This window comes from Aotus nancymaae, unplaced genomic scaffold (genome assembly GCF_030222135.1).
Source record: "Aotus nancymaae isolate 86718 unplaced genomic scaffold, 86718_ANA_hifiasm-v0.15.2.pri h1tg000003l, whole genome shotgun sequence".
Lineage (NCBI taxonomy): Eukaryota > Metazoa > Chordata > Mammalia > Primates > Aotidae > Aotus > Aotus nancymaae.
Window position 1 is genome coordinate 8,574,303 of NW_026988414.1, and position 16,987 is coordinate 8,591,289.

The 16,987-nt window shown below is 51.5% G+C and overlaps 1 protein-coding gene across 7 annotated transcripts in view; it reads left to right on the forward strand.

The window, feature by feature from the left end:
• The window catches only part of DENND1A (DENN domain containing 1A), a 536,105-nt gene that overhangs the window by 508,285 nt on the left and 10,833 nt on the right, over positions 1-16,987 (forward strand). For 6 of the 7 annotated variants that reach the window (XM_021674025.2, XM_021674026.2, XM_021674028.2 and 3 more), the window contains one exon: positions 4,435-4,523. In XM_021674025.2, the coding sequence (XP_021529700.2) occupies positions 4,435-4,523 (89 nt within the window). Of the gene's footprint in view, positions 1-4,434; positions 4,524-5,927; positions 12,541-16,987 lie in introns of those variants that run through there. The other variant, XM_064378139.1, reaches the window with a different exon arrangement.

Consider the following 16,987-nt stretch of genomic DNA (forward strand, 5'->3'; position numbering starts at 1 on the left):
TGAGCATTTCCTTTGAGCATCATGTTGGGGCTCAAAAAGTCTGGGATTTTGGAGGGTTTCAGGTTTTGGATTTTCAGATTAGGGATACTCAACCTATATAAAATGCTGAGGGAGAAAAAAATTCAGTCAAGAAAAAAAATAACCAGCAGCAGCTGAGCTGTCTGTGGAATCTCCAGTGCCATGTTAGGTCTGGCAGAGACACAGGGGAGAAGAGAATGAATATTCATTGAGCACCATTCATGGTACCTAGGACTGTGCTGGGCACTTGTGTGATGATTGTCTCATTTGTCCAGCCCAGAGCAGGCAGATGCTATCTCCCTAATTTATGGCCAACACCACAGGGATGATGATAGGCCTGATGACAGTCCTGCCTTTGAGCCCAGCTTGCCTCTCTCCACTGTCTCTCTTTGTTTTCTACCAAACAGCCTCCCCTTAAGCCAAAGTGAGCAGCAGGTAGCCCTTAGAATTCTCCTCGGAGGCTCGGGATCCTAGGTGGGCAAGGAATCTTTTGGAAGTCATGATTCAGGGAAGGATCACTCCCCTTAGAAAAATTCAAGTATTGGAGACAGCTGCAGTGGACTCCACGTTGTCTTACTAGTGTGGGGATCTGTGCAGATGGAGGGGTGGGCAGCCACATCCATTGGCAACTGGGGACTTGGGGAGACAGACGCTGTGAGACACTGAGCAGCAGTGGCCTCCAGCACTGAGCTAATGCAGGAGGTGACTAGCCTGGCACTAGCTTTGGCTGGACCTGCTGGGTTGATGGCATGCTGAAGAGGCAGGGGGGCCTAGGAGGACCAGCTCTCCTAGGCTTGGAAGTCAGAGAAGCCTGCCCTGGTTTGAATTACAGCTTGGCCACTTCCTGGCTGTGTGACCTTAGGCAGGATCCTCACCTTCTCTGAGCTTTAGTTTCATCATCTATAAAATGGGTTTAACAGTACCACCTGGTAAAGGCAGTGAGGTTGTATATGTACAGTGCATGCCACAGTCCCTGGCATGTCCCCTGAACTTCTTCTGCCAAGCCACACCACTGAGAGACCAATCTGGGAGTCACAGAAGGTTGGTGCTTTCTGGGCCACTAGGGACCATTGATTCTCCATGCATTGGGGCAAACATTTCCAGTGCACACTGCCACACACTAGGTGGGAACTGGAGAGACTTGGCATATGGAAGCCCGCAAGGGTCTGGAAGAGGACAGCCTACCAACTTCCCATGTCAGGGGCCATTGGCCACCAGCATGGCTTTGCTGGGTCACTTAGCCACAAATGTTCCAGACAGAAGTGCAGCCGTTGGCCCAGGGTAGCAGGGGCGGGGGAGGGTCTAGCCATTCAGCCTCTCTGGAAGGAGCTCTGTAGCCCGGCACCTGTGGCTGGAGTTCAGATGTTACCCGATGATTTGGGTTTTCTTTTTAAAAAGAAGAAAAAGGAAAGAGCAGAAGAAAACCATGCCAGTGTCTCATGGACGAAGGGGCATGGGTTGGGGCCTGCCAGGGAGAGGCAGGCTGCTGTCAGCCTGCTTGTGAAGGGCTTTATAAGCTCTGTATTTATTATTTCTTGCTCACCATTAAAATCAAATGTACTCAGTGCTTTTGTATTCAATACACATTTAACCCTGCCGACTTAGATTTCTCAGGTTTTAAATCCAGTGGGGAATTGGCTGGCTTCCCAAGTTTCCCCTCCAGTCCCCTTGAACAGAGCTGGAAATCTCTGTTTAGCATTTTCTCCCCTGGCGCGACTGGGACCCTCACGCCGGTGGGGCCAGTCACTGTTGTGTGCCTGCGGGTTTCTTCATCCCCAATGCCCACCCTTCCCAAGCACCCCAGAAAGACAGGTGTGATCGCTGAAATATGACGAGACTTGTCTCTATCGTCTGTGATTTGGGCTTAATTAAACCGTTTTGTCTGTGTGTATCTGTGCCTGGTTGTGGTCCGCCACCGTGTGAGTGTGAGTGTGTGTGCGTGCGCGTGTGTGATTCATACGTGTGCCTTCACCTCTTGCGCGTGCCTCTGTGAGTGTGTATTTGTGAGATTTGTGTACGTGGAAGTCTGGAGGCCTCGATGTATCTCGGGATGGTCATGTCTGCAAGTGTAATTTTGTGTCTGGCTTTGTCCGCACCAGTCAGGTGTGTGTGACTCCTGGTGGGTAAGCAGCCACACTGGTGACCCACTGCCTCTGGGTCTGGCGTGTCTTTCTCTCCCTCCCCAGCCTCCGCGGCTCCGGCGCTACCCGCCCCCCGCCCCTCCCCCCCTGCTCTGTCTGTTTTATCATCCCTAATGAAGCAGTCTCCTCCACCGATCCTGCTGATTGCCAACCCATTCCTTTTGTTTGTTGGCGCTGAGCCATTCAGCGGCACTCTGACAGCTCAGCTCGTCTAATTAGCTCTGTTGTTCTTTTTCCCCATGTTTCACCACGTTGCAAGTTCAGTTGAAGTTGCCACAAACTTAATCCCCCCATTTCAGCCACAAGTTCACATTCTTAACCTGCCTTTATTGTAGCGAGGAGCAGCCCTGTGCAAGGACGAGCTGACAGGCCTTAAAGTCTGACCTTTCCTGAAAGCTCTGCCCCAGGGCCCCCCGGGGCAGGGGTAGAACTGCCCCTTCACCCTAACCCGCACTCCCGCCTTTTGTGGGGAGAAGTTGGGGGTGGGGATCATTCCAGCCAGGTGACCCTGCTTACCAGCTGCCAGAGCTGGGGAAAGCAGTTGAGAGTTAGAGGGGGTGCGGGGATACCCACTTGTTCATTCAGCCCATGTTGACTAAATGTGAGTGTGTGGCAGGCCCGGTTCTAATAATGATGATACTAGCAACGTCATTACGTGCTTCTCAGATTCCGAGCAGCAGCATTCGTTTCTTTCTGAAAATCTTGCTGAGAGACCATGACACACCAGGCAGTCCGCAGAATGCTAGGCAGGGACAAGAGAATCCTAAAACTCATCTTCTAACCCAGAGAAGACACCCCCGCCTCGTCTTCCTTTTGTTGTTGATAGGAAGGGACACCCAGGTCACAGAGGAGCAGGATGCGCATTTATTGAGCCCCCACTATGTACCGGACCCCATGCAGGGCTCTCCCTCTATCTGGTCTTCACAATCACCCCATAGACGAAGACAGCCAGTTTGGTGGAACGCATTTGGTGTTTACCACATCCCTGATCTGCCAAACCAGTCTGAGATCAGACTGGCCACTCCACAGGAAAAACTTTGGTTAGATCAGGCATGCACAGACCTGAGGGCTTGATGAGACTCCATAAAGACTTGTCTTTCATGCAACCAGCTTCTGTAATCTGTGTTCCTAAGCCACTGTGCTGTGTCGCCCACAAGCTTCTGGGGGGTGAGGGGTTTGATGTTCAGGAAAAAGGGCAGACGGGAAATGGAGTGTGCGCCTGCTCTCCTTCCCTGTCTGTCCTGGAAAGTCAGCAATTATGGCATCCCATCCGTAGAGAAAGCAAGCCCCCTGCCCTGGTAGGCTCGGTTGGTTTTGTTGGCACTGAAATTCAGAGATAGACTATCTCAGCATAGCTCTCAGCATAGCTCTCAGCCCGTCCCTCTGGGGCACTGGGAATGTACAGAGATGGCCATGCCAAATTAAAAGCCATATAATGTTGATTGGACAAATGAGTGTCCTTCTAAGGACAGCCTAACCCCTATCACAGTCTCTGGCGGGGGATCGAGGGATGAAGGCATCTTTTTCTGTGGGCCCTCATCTTGGTTTCAGAGGCAGCAGGTCAGAAAAACCCATCTTGCCGCTGCAGCAGCAGCTGTGGGGTTAGGAAGCTGTGTCCCTCCTGATGTGCCCACTGCAGACCCTCCCAGTGGGTCTCCACAGTGCACGCGGCTACACGAGATGTGCAGCATCCAGGCTGAACCCCGCTGGGAGGAGCGGCACAGGGATGCCCTGGGAAGCGGAGAGATGATTTGTGTTGCCACTCGCTCATGCCTCTCTTATCTAGAGAGGAAAAGAAGCACCCTGTGATTCTGCTGTAAAAAGAGCAAACGAAGCATGTGTACCCTAAAAACAAGTCTGAGTGAAACCCTTTCTTTCTACAAAACCAGCTTATGGGTGTCAGAGGAAGATGGGAGGGAATTGTCACTGATAAGGGGCCTCTTTGTTCCGGGTCCTATGTAGACATCATGTCACTGGACCCTCACTGCAGCCCTTCGAGGAGACTGGTGGAACTATCCTCATCTTGCAGATGAAGAGCCGAGCTTTCCAGGAGCACCTTTCTGATTTGAATAGGCCACAGAATTCCAGTTAATGTGTCTATCTGCTGCCAATTAGATGGTGATGTTTCTATGATAGGCTAGGCTTTTATAGCCTGGAGCTTTGAAAATCCCTAAACATTTTGTGGGGGGTGGCGTTTATTCAAGTCTTCAGAATGTTCCTGTATGGCTTTTCCAACTCAATTCTTCTTGGGGGCCTCCCCCTGTACCCCCTCTAGGTGCGCCCACCTCGTCCACATGTCGTTAAGAGACCAAAGAGCAACATCACAGTGGAAGGCCGGAGGACGTCTGTGCCCAGCCCTGAGCAGTGAGTGCCCCATCGCGCCTCTCCCTCTGTCTGCGGGGCCAGCACTTCCTGGAGCCCAAGCATGGAGTCCCGGCCTTTGTGAGGCCTCCCTGGCGCCCCCAGCGGGTGTTTCACAAAGGGGTCATTCAGGGAACAGGGCTTGATCTTTTACTCGGTCTGGTTGTCACACCAGCGGGAGGCCCCAGAGGCCAGGGAGCAAGGCACTTGGGCTGGATTTCGAGTGGTGAGGTCCAAAGGGTACTTTGCTGGGTTTAGAAGAAGGTCCTAAGCCTCTTGTGCTAAAGAAGCTGAGTCACTAGGTGAGGGTTAGAACCTGGTCAAGAAGGCCAAGTGTTGAACTGGGTCCACCCACCTTCCTAGGCCTCCACGGCTGAGATCTGTATACAACAGCCCTTATCCACTGCCCCAGCCCCACCAGGACCCTTTGCCCACCTGTGCCGCAGCATTTATGTCACTGTGGTTTTTCTTACCCACCTCCCCGAGACAGGGAACTCCCTGGGTTTTGTTATGCCCAGCACCTCCCGTAGGACTGGCCTAGAGTCACTTGCCCAGGAGGCATGGGGTAGATGCGGTGAATGAGGCAGAAAGACAAGCAGTGGCCTGAGATAGAGCTGCCTGCAGAGGGTGAGGCGGGAGTCCAGACCACAGCCATCTGCAGAAGGTAGCGCTGCTCCCCTTTGTCTGCAAGGCACACAGCCCTCGGTCTCTATCCAGACAACTCAGCGGCAACATGCTGGCTTCCTGTGATGCCTAGAAAAAGTGCACGAGTTCATCTTGATCTAGGATTGCTGGAGGAGTCAGAAAAATTACCCCAGGGATCCTGAAGTTCTTTGGGTGGAAAGGGCCCCCATGTCTGACTGGCTCTCAGAAAATGTCTCAGGGAAAGAAGGTAAGGGACATGGCAGGTCCTAGCCAGAATTGGAGTGAGAAGGGAAAAAATGATTTCAAATGCCAAGCTGGGCCTAACCCAAGTTGTAGTTCACTTCAGCGCTCCGGGATTCTCTGGTTGATAAGGATATATGGTCTTTAAGGAACCAGCCCACCCAGACAGCCCTCAGACTTTGCCCAGAAAGCCGTGGAATTGTGTGTGTGGTGTGTGTGCACGTGGTGGCACACAGGGATGCTCAATTATGAGATATTTGGAAGAGAGGACTCCTGAAGTTGGGTCTAAGTTTAACTTTTGCTCTGCACAATAGCCTGGAGGGAACATTGAGAGATGGATTATGATTGCCCCCTTGTGGAGAGAATGCTACATGGCACCTGAGTGCCTCCGACTAAAGATTCCTCCTTAAGGGCATGAAATTTATCACATTTCTTTAAAGTCACCTCTTTAAAACTGGACTAAACCTTTTAGACACTGAACCAGGATACAGGGTCACAGGCCTCTTGTTACTGAGATGTAAGCCAGAACATTCTTGCATTACACAAAATCACCATTTCAACACCAGCTATACTCCACATCCTACAGAAAAGCATTACCGATTTTGTGGCCAAGTTCCCGATGAGAGGCTGGACTCATCACATTGACTCACACCGTAGCTTTTCCCTGCTGGGCAGAGGGGCCGACTCCTCAGTGTGTGCCAAAGAGCCAGTATCTGATAATCCCATTTTCCTACTTATCACCTGAACTGCGTCAGTATCACTTTTAGGTTTGTCGGTTGGGTTGATTGGTTTGTTGTTTGTTTCATTATGTCCTGTTTTCTACTTCTGTTGGGAAATATTTGGGGTTGAAATAAACCAGCGGGAGCATGGGAGCCAGTTTGGTGGTTGGCAAACTAACATCAATAGAAAACAAATGACAGGTTTTCTGTGACCATACGTCCCAGCAGCTCAGCCCACAGGGAGATAGAGGGATACATTTCAGGACATCATTCCAAGGGTTTCTGCTCATATTTGTTTAACAAGGGAGGGGAGGTTGTTCTCCCTTAATGCCAGTGGCATTTCTGGTGCAACCCACTGTTTTTCTAGTCTCTTCCCATGCTGCCTCCCCCACCCCCCCATGGTGCTCCTCCCCTTCCAAATGCCATGTCACAACAGCACTTGGATGTGTTTTTCTTAACTGTCATCAGCTCCAGCTGGCAGGACCAACTTCTTGAAACACAGGAAGCATCCAGCGGAAAATATTTTAATAAAACAGACTCATAAAATATTGTTTGGGGGAGGGGGAGGAAACCGTCTCCACCAATCTGTTGGCATTGTATTGAGAGATGTGAGAAGACAGGCCGGCAGCAGGGGCCCAATGCTAATGGGCCTTTGTTGGGTGGTGATTCTGTGTTCCACACACAGACTTGGTGCCTGGCCCTTTAATCTGGCCTGGGTTTTCTTGAGTCATGGATCTTCATCTCCACTGGGAATATCAAAGTGCTTTGGAAACTTAGAGGATTGGGGCGGCAGAAGGGGATGCAGGATGTCTGAAGTGGAGGGGAGAGATTCAGTCCTCCTGACTTCTTGCCTCAACTCTGACTTCTAATTGCACATTAAATAATCAGCTTTGGCCAGGCGGGGTGGCTCACACCTGTAATTCTAGCACTTTGGGAGGCCAAGGCAGGCAGATCACCTGAGGTCAGGGATTAAAGACCAGCCTGGACAACAGGATGAAACCCTGTCTCTACTAAAAATAGAAAAATTAGCGGGGTGTGGTGGTGCACCCCTGTAATCCCAGCTACTCGGGAGGCTAAGGCAGAAGAATCGCTTGAACCCAGAGGTAGAGGCTGCCATGAGCTGAGACTGCACCACTGCACTTCAGCCTGAACAACAGTGAGACTCTGTCTCAAAAATAAAATAACCAGCTTTATGGGCAGCAAGATGGGGCTGATTAAGAGCTAGATTGTCTCCTGGAGCCGCTGAGCATCCTGGGACTCATCAGGGCCCAGAAGCACCAGCCAGCAGCTCTCTGGCCAGTCCACCCATGAAGTTCATTTCTTCCTTCCCAGCCGATGTCCATCCCTCCGTCATTCCATCTGTCCATTCATGCATTCAGCAAGTATCTTTGAAAACTTACTAGGCGGAAGCTACGTAAGGTTTTTTTAAAGGAGGCCTTAAAATGGAGTTCCCATGCTGACTCTTGCATTGACTTGCATTTTCCCAAAATGAAATTTTCCTATGTCAGATTTTCTTTCTGGATTAACGGTGGGTTTCCTAGCCCCTTAAAACTGACTGTTGGCAATTTCTGGAGAAAATATTCCCTCTACTTTTCAGGTAACATTACTTAGCTAATACTCAGTTACTAAATTTCTTCAAGAAGTACTGGCTACTTCCACCCCTATTGAGAGCACAGCTGATGGGACACCTCTGGGCTTCCCTGTGGCTGGGATCAGGGTAGGAGGGATCCCACAGGAGAGGCTGTGGGTTAGACACCAGTCAGCAGGGGGCGCAGTGGAGCACCCATTGATTTCTAGGCCCTCTTGGGCCTCGCATCGTTTCTTCTTCCAGAGTGGGAGCCTAGGCTCAGAACGGGAATTTGACCAGTCTTTCCGAGGTCGCCCAGTTGAAAAGTGGCTAGGCCAGCATTCAGAATTCTTGATTTCATTCTCTCCATGACACTCTGATGCTGTCCTTGGAATGGGGCCCTTCAAGGTCCATCTTTAGTCTGGTTTTGCCCAGAAAGACAGCTCCACATCCTAAATGGAGATGCTTGCCCAGCAGGCCACCCTTCCTCTCTGGCTCCCTGAAGGCCGGAGTTGGGAACCGGATCTGTTCAGTCTTCTTACCGCCAAAGAAATTGTGTGAACTGGTGCCTGAGTGTTTCTTCTTGAGGAAGGAAAGATAAATGACATTTACCGAACATCTCTTAAGACTGTCAAAGGTATTAGCTGGGCATGGTAGCGTGCGCCTGTAGTCCCAGCTACTCAGGAGGCTGAGGCAGGAGAGTTCCTTGAGCCTGGGGAGTTGAAGGTTGCGGGGAGTTGAAGGTTGCATTGAGCTGAGATCATGCCACTGCACTCCAGCCTGGGCCTCAGAGCAAGACCCTAGCTCAAAAAATAAAATAAAATAAAAAAAGATTGTCAAAGTTAGGTGGTAACTTTCCCGTTGAACAGATAGAGAAACTGAGGCTCAGAGAGACGTTCAGTAATTTGCCCAGGGTTTCTCAGGACAAGAAATGGTAGGATCAGCTGTTTGATGACAGAGGCCTAGTCCATTCTTCTCTACTAAGCTTTTTGTTAAGAACCTAATTATTGCCAGGCATGGTGGCTCACAGCTGTAATCCCAGCACCTTGGGAGGCCAAGGCAGATGGATCACTTGAGGTCAGGAGTTCAAGACCAGCCTGGCCAACATGGTGAAACCCTGTCTCTACTAAAAATACAAAAATATTGCTGGGTATGGTAGCTCATGCTTGTAATTCCAGTTACGAGGGAGGCTGAGGCAGGAGAATCACTTGAACTCAGGAGGTGGAGCTTTCAGTGAGCCTAGATCATGCTGCTGCACTCCAGCCTGGGCGACAGAGCTAGACCCTATCTCAAAAAAAAGAGAAAGAAACAAAAAAAGTGGGCCGTGGTGGTTTCCGCGGGGTGTGCATGTCTGCCAGGCCCCAAGTTATTTTCCTTCTGGCCTGCCAGGTATAGGGGAATTGCCCATCCAACTGGATGCTTAGAAAGAGCCAATGGCAGGCTCCGAAAGCCAGCACTGTGGTCTGAGCCCCCAGGATGGCACACTGTGTGCAGACTAAGGCCAAGGCAGGGAGTGACACACTGAGCCCCGGGCTCTTCTCTCTGCCAGGCAGCGCGTCATTTGTTCCCTCTGGGAGGCGGCAGTAGGAGCCGGAGCACTGGCCCTCACAGAGTTGCTGAGAGTATGCAGGAGACCATTCTATGCATCTGCCCCCTGTTTAATCTCCACAGCCCAGATGTAGGGTGTCTTCTGAGTCTTCAGCAGGGAGGGGCTTGCAGTGGTTGTGGATCTGAGGGGCCCCTCCTGACCACCTGCATGCAGAGCCAGGTTCTTTCCACCGCACACCTTGCCTCCTAACGGGTGAGACGCTGAACACCCTCCAGTCACACAAAGGTCTTGACTGGCTGCATCCTGGTTATTTGAAGTTCCACCGTACTAAGAAAGAAGGGTCCAGACTCAGCCACCAGGGCCCAGGGCTGTCACCCAGCTCACCTCTCTGGCCAGATCCATGCAAAATCTGCTCTTTTTGGGTAATTTTTGGTTTGTAAAAATTACCCAGTAGCCTGATAGACAATCTGGAAGACTAGGAGAAAGAGACACGTTCGTTCTGAATCCCATTAGCTCATTCCACTGCTTCCTAGCACTCCTGTAGCTCCCTGCCCAGTCTTCATCCTCCATGTCTTTGACAGAGCTGCAGCTTCCTTGCAGTATGCCAGCATGTGGACGTGTTCCGTGTGTCTCTGTAACGCCTGTGGTCTGTGACTGCAGAAGATCTCGTTGTGTGTATGTTCATTTCTGCCTACCCATTGCCCTCATACTGGATCTTTAGATTCTTTCCAGCTTTTCATTCATATGAAAAATGCCAGGGTAAATATCCTTATTCTAGGCCAGGCACGGTGGCTCATGCTTGTATCCAGCACTTTTGAAGGCTGAAGTGGATGGATCACTTGAGGTCAGGAATTCGAGACCAGCCTGGCCAATATGGCAAAAGCCCGTCCCTACTAAAGATACAAAAATTAGCCAGGTGTGGTTGCACACACTTGTCATCTCAGCTACTCGGGAGGCTGAGGCAGGAGAATCACTTGAACCCAGGAGACAGAGGTTCCAGGGAGCAGAGATCGTGCCACTGTACTCCAGCCTGGGCAACAGAGTGAGACTCTTAAAATGGAAAAATAAATGGAACTGTTGACAACTCTCATTAACTAGGAATACGCTGAGCACTTTACATACACCATTTCATTTAACCCTCACAAGAAACATGTAGGGGTAGCTCTTGTGAGATCTATTTTATAGAAATAGCTGAGACTTCAAGAGGTTGTCACTGCCCTCGGTCACACGGCTAGTTAGTAGCAGAGCTGAGCCTCAAACATGCCTCTCTAATGCCAAAAGCCTTTACCCTTAACCAGTCATAAGAAGATTTCTGCTCCATATTGCTGAATAACTTTCTAAAAGAATTGTACCACATTATACTCTCACCAGAAAGGGACTCCCAGAAATCTGGTTCTGAGGGACCGAGAGGAACATGTGACCGGCATTGAAACATGTCTCCGATTCCTTCTGGACAAGAAAAACTTCCGCAGGCCATGCCAGCTACGTAGACAGTGTGTACCCCAAATGGCCAGCCCATGCTGCCTAGGAATTGGAGTGTCCGATCCTCTGAATTGCACTGCGTGACCCCAGCACCAAAGCCCCAGAAGATTAAGATCAGAAGAAGCTGCCAGAAGCATTTAGTGAGAAAACCCCTCCTGAAGCCCAGGTCTCAGAACACTTTGCAATTGACTCTTTGGACACTTGCACCCATGCTTTGGCAGAAGCTGGCGTGCGGCTTGTGCACATTCAGCGGCCTCGCCCTCCTCGGGCCTGGACTCAGCACAGCCTGAGCAGTTCAGTCGCTCCCAGCTGTGAGCACGTTTCCTCCTGCACAGCCTCACAGCTGCCCTGCAGGCGTGGGCCCATCATTTGGATGGTGGCCTAGTGCATGGGCAGAGCTTTGGCATCCAGCAGGCCTGAGTCAGCGTCCTGGCCCACCAGGCACCAGCCCAGATGCTCTGGGCATGTCTCCTGGCCCTCTTCACTTACCACGATGCCTATTAACATCTCCAGGAGCAAGGCTGGGGAAAATGCCCACAGGAGGCGCTGGCATCCGGAGTGAGCAGGGTGTGTGGCCTCCCATCCGGCCTTACCCGCTGAGGTGGCCGCCACAGCCTCAGCACTGCAACACCCCCGACGCCCCCAGGAACGGCCCACTCTCCTCCCTCCCATGCCCACAGTCCCCTGCGCTTCTCCTGATCTGGCAGTGACCTGCCATGTTGTAGTTTTCCCTTCATCTCACTCATACCAGGCACACCAGTAGTCTGTGAGCTCCTCCTCAGCTTTGACTCTCCAACTCCCAGACAAGAGCCAGGCCCAGACCTCTGCTCAGAGATGTTTCCGGGTGAATGAGCAAAGGAGTCTGTGAAGGCAGAGTGCAGCCTGTAGTCAGGAACCGGAGAGGTGGGGCAGGGGCATCCAGTAACAACTGCAAACAGATAGAGTACCTACTGTGTGCCGGGTGTGATTAGGATGTGCGTATGAAGCTGCCAGTGCAGCCCCAGACCTCTAAGAGCCAGGAACTGTGCTCAGCCCCAGGAGCAAGTCTCCAAGATGCCAGCTGGGCCCTCGGCCCCAGGGGGTAGGGGCAGCTGTCTGGGCTCTACCCCCTGGCAGCCTGCCAGGGCCCACTCCCTGAGCAGCCAGCAATCCAAACACATGAGCAGAAGGTCACAGACCCAATTAGCAGGGCTAGAGGCTTCTGGCCTTCACTCCCCCAACCCCACACACACAGTGGCTTCTGGGCCCTGGAGACTCAACCAAGCTTGAAGCCAGCCGTGGAGCCTGAACCTAGCCCGGGAAAGCAGGAAGTGCCAAGGAGACCTCATCTCTGCCCCCAGGATACCCCAAGGATCTGTAGCAACACAGGGCGCATTTGTATGTCACCACTTCTGCCTGGCAGCTAGAAAGGAAGGACTTTTCCCAGGAGCTGTCACCACAGGGGAAGTTAATTCCAGCTAGAAATGTGAACCTTGGGGATGCTTGATGAACAGGGGCCTCGTCCTCAAGACATGACTGATTTCAGTCACCCCTGAAGGGCTTTGCTATCCCACCCAAGACCTCTGCGTCTTCCAGATGCCACATTGCCATTTCTCCAGGGCCTGTTTTGTGCCCACTCATTTCACAAGTGGTGTTGTTTTGGTTCTCTGCTGCCCAAAAAATCTTCACAGCCTGGTCATTCAACCATGAGGGAGCCACAGCTATACCCAGTGGAATGATGTGCCCTCAGTCCAGGATGTGCACCCAGGGCAGCCAGGTCCCACGGCACTGCTTTCTTGCCCCCACTGCTGCTGCCACGGTTCCCAGAAGTCAGTCTCCAGATCTGGGCTCTGGAATGCAGAGGCTGTCCTCAGGATGAGTGGCAGGTGTTCTGCACAGCGTCTCTTCCCTGCAGAGGAAAGTGCCCCCGAGGTATCCCCAGCCCCATCTTCCCTCCACCACAGAGCCTGAAGCCCACGTCCTGTGCTCGGGCCTCTGCCTATGTGAGTGTCCACCCAGTGGCCGTGGAAGGGCTTCTCGGGGCATGCTGGGGCATGGGTATGGATGTGTGAAATTGGCATTCATGATTTTTGAAAGAAGGAAGGAGTGAACCTACAGACTGAAAAGTAATTAAATAGAAGGCTGGAAAAGTCAAGGGCACAACCCAAGAGAGGGGGACGGGAGCCAGGCATGCTTCCTGCTTGACTGCTGCCACCCCAAGGCCTTGCGCCACCCCCAGACTTGCACATCGCCTCTCATCCTTATACTGGCTCCGGGCCCTCCACAGCTTGGTTCCTACCAGCCTCCAGCTTCTTCTCATGAACTCCCCACCTGACATCAAGTTCCCTGTGCCTGCCCCTCAGAGATGCCTCCAGGTCATGCCACCTCTCCCACACTCAGGATTAAACGTGCAGCTCCAGCCAGGCGCAGTGGCTCACACCTGTAATCCTAGCACTTTGGGAAGCCGAGGCAGATGGATTGCCTGAGCTCAGGAGTTCAAGACCAGCCTGGGCAACATGGTGAAACCCTATCTCTACTAAAATAAAAAAAAATTACCCAGGCATGGCAGCACATGCCTATAGTCCCAGCTACTCTGGAGGCTGAGGCACAAGAATCACATGAACACATGAGGCGGAGGTTGCAGTGAGCCGAGATCACACCATTGCACTCCAGCATGGGCGACACAGTGAGACTGTCTCCAAAAAAAATAAATAATAAATAATCTGGCTCCCACATCACCTCCCAAGTGGAACCTTGTCCAAGAGCCCTTGAGCCAGGCACACCCCTACTGCTGTCCTCTGGCAAAGCAAGCCCCAGTGGGGCAGGAAGCACCTGGTGTCCACACTCACCCGTCTCCCCCATCTCCCCCGCCTCCCCTAAACCAGCTCACTGGACAGGCAGAGCACCCTGGTGATCGTGACTCACTGCAACAGTAATTCTTCTCATCATTGCTGCTTTTAAGTAGACACTCACCTGCAACTGAGCATACAGGTTCCTACGTACAGCAGCTTCCTCTGTCGCCAGTTCTTCCTCCCTGAGAACAGTCCTAGCCCTTATCGTGGGTCGCTCAGAGAACAGCTCCAGTCCAATTCCAGAGTTTCCTCTGTGGGGCCTGCACCACTCTTGTTTACCCCAGAGACCCCGCAGTCTTGGTTAAGAGCCACCTTCTTTTTTTTTTTTAAGAAATGGTCTAGCTGTGTTGCCCAGGCTGGCCTGGGACTCCCAGGCTGAAGCGATCCTCCCACCTCAGCCTCTTGAGTAGCTGAACTACAGAGATTCTGTGTTGTGGAATCTCTGGCAGGAGAGTGGGGGTTCCCAGATGATTCTAATATGCTGAGATATGCCCAGCTGAGGACCACTCGCCATAGCTGGAAAGTTCTGAGAAGGTAGGGACTGCCTTATTCATCCTTGAACACCTAGGAAGGACCCTGCACAGGATACAGATGCCCAGAATCTGTTTGTTAGCAGGTGAACGTGGCATGTGGACAATAGTGGATTATTCACTATGAGCTCAGCACCACACAAAGCCCTTTACAAATACTTGCATTTAACTTTTCCCATAAGACTCTCAGGAGGGCTATAGAATCTCCACTTTACAGATAAGAAAATAAGGTTGCAAAAATGTGGAACCAGCCCAAATACCCATCAATCAGCAAGTAGATAAAGAAACTATGGTATATCTATACGATGGAATACTACTCAGCCGTAAAAAGGAATGAATTAGTGGCATTCACAGCCACCTGTATCAGATTGGAGACTCTTATTTTCAGTGAAGTAGCTCAGGAATGGAAAACCAAACATCGTATATTCTCACTCATAAGTGGGAGCTAAGCTACGAGGATGCAAAGGCATAAGAATGACACAACGGACTCTGGGGCTTCAGGGCAAAGGGTAGGAAGCGGGTGAGGAATAGAAGACTACAAATTGAGTTCAGTGTATGCTCTGGTGATGGGTGCAGCAAAATCTCACAGATCGCCACCAAAGAACTTATGTAACCAAACACCACCTGTTCCCCAAAAACCTAAGGAAATAGAAAATTTAAAAACAAAAAAGCAAGTTAGGTTCAGGGAGGTGAAGTGACTTTTCCAAGTTGGCCTGTCTAGGAAAGGGAAGGGTAGTGGGTGGTTAGACAAACTGGCACCCACCAGACAGGCAGGATCTGGCCTCACCCTGGGGCCTGTCCCTGCTCATCAGCACCTACTCACTGGAGCCACGTGACAGAGGGACGCAGGGACAGCCAAGACATTTACAAAGTGAAGATCCTTTGTGCCTAAGTGAAGTGATCCTTTCAAAAATAATCGCCAGCTCCCCTTCACCACCTCCGGAGACCAAGTCCTTGCTGATTTTTCCCCATCTTTATCTCAAGTACATTTAAATGTCAATTAAATTTGAAATATCTACATTTGTCAGCATTTCATTTTGGGCCAGCGTGACGTGCCGCTGATTTGTCCACACGATGTGACACATGAAAAAAACTCCTGAGATGCAGATCTTCCTCATTAAAAAATAAGCCGGTGCGATCCCGGCACGGCAGAGAGCACGGAGCACGTCCCCGCTTCCTGACGCCGTGTCTCTGACATGGTATTTAAAAAGGAACAGCCTCGCCTGTCACCACTGTCACATGCGCGCGCTAACCGGCGACACGTTAAACCAAACATTAGAAGGGGTTCGGGAAGTCATCTGCATGGGAACTCCGCACCCAGACGAGGTGGGCAGAGGCGGGAGCAGCCATGGGGGACGATGGGGTCTGATCTGTGACGGATGGCCAGCCTTTCTTCCGTGCCAAGACTCCGGCAGCCCTCGCCGGGCAGCCAAGTTTACAGCAACCTGCCTTTTCACAGACAGCTCTTTGTGTGTGATAAAATCCAGGCAAGTGGTGGGTGGCAGACTGCAGGGGAGTAGCTGAATTGGGTTAATGAGGGAAAAGGTACTTTTTTTTTTTCATATTCTGCCTTAAGCTAATAAAAAATTTAAGCCTGGACGTTTTCGAAGGTTCATCCTTTATCTCTGACAAATAATCTGACTGTATGTTTCATGGGAGAACGTGGGCAGCTGAATTTAAATAAGTTTATTTTGAAACCTTTCATTAAAAGTAAAAGGGGAAACACCTTACCTCTTACTTCATTGTTTCCGACCCAGGAAACTGAAAAGACCAGATCCCATAGTGGTTGAAAGTCGGTAAATCCAGATTCATTTCTCAGCTGTACCTTTAGCTGCTGTGTGACCCCGGGCAAGTGACTCCCCCTCTCTGAGCCTTAGCTACTTTGTCTGCAAAATGGGGTTGCAATAAAGAATTCATGAGAAATGTATGGAGAGCATTTTGCCCAAGGTTTGTAAGTACTGCTAGTGTTATCATCCCATGTGGCCTGGACTTGACAAAGCTCTGATCTGACCACATCAGATGGCAAACTTCTCACCTGGATGCGCCCCGCCCCTTTCAAGAGACAGGTGGTATATTCTGGAGACAGCTGGGCCTCCTGTGGAAACCGCTGCCCAACCAGCCTGGCCTGGCCCGTACATCCAAGTAGAGAAGGCAAGTGGCTTGTGAGCTGGAAACTGTGGTTCCCTCTCTTCCCCCACCTGCCACAGTCTCGCCAGGGTGGGAACCCCCAGCCCCCTCCACCATCACAGCAGTGTGGGAGGCACTGGGTGCTGGCAGTGGCCAGAGCTGCAGCAGCCTGATTTAATGAAGCCAAGGTGCAGCCCAGCACAGAGGCTCTGCGCTCCTAGGTGTGAAGCCAGAAATTCCTGACAGGTTGAGTGGCGTTTCACCAACGTGCCAAGCTGTGATCTGGGCTTTCTCGTCAGACCCGGAGGTGGGGGACCGTGCTTGGATAGCGTCAGCAAAGCATTCATGGTGGACTCGAGAGCCTCCCTCAGTTTGGCCCAAGCAGGGGCTGGTGTCCCCTCGTGTGTCTACGCCAAGCCCCACTCACAGGAGAGCGAGGGCCCTGGGGGTGGCCAGTCCAGGCTGCAATCCCCGCTCACCACTTCTTCACCAGTGAAGCCCCAGTACACAGCTAGCCTGGGTCTGCTCACAACAGCCGGGCTCTCAGTGCCTCTTGGTTGGGTGCACAGACGGATGGGTAGACTCATGAAGGCCTTGTCCTCTAGAAAAATCAGTATAGCGACACCTTGTTAGGCTCTTGTGAGGGGTAGAAATGGCCTCTATAAAGCACAGTGCCTGCTTGTTGATTATCGTCTTAAACACTTCCTGCCTCCCCCTACCCACCCGACACCCTCACCCTCAAACATCGTCCCATTCTTCACCTCTTAGCATCTCAGA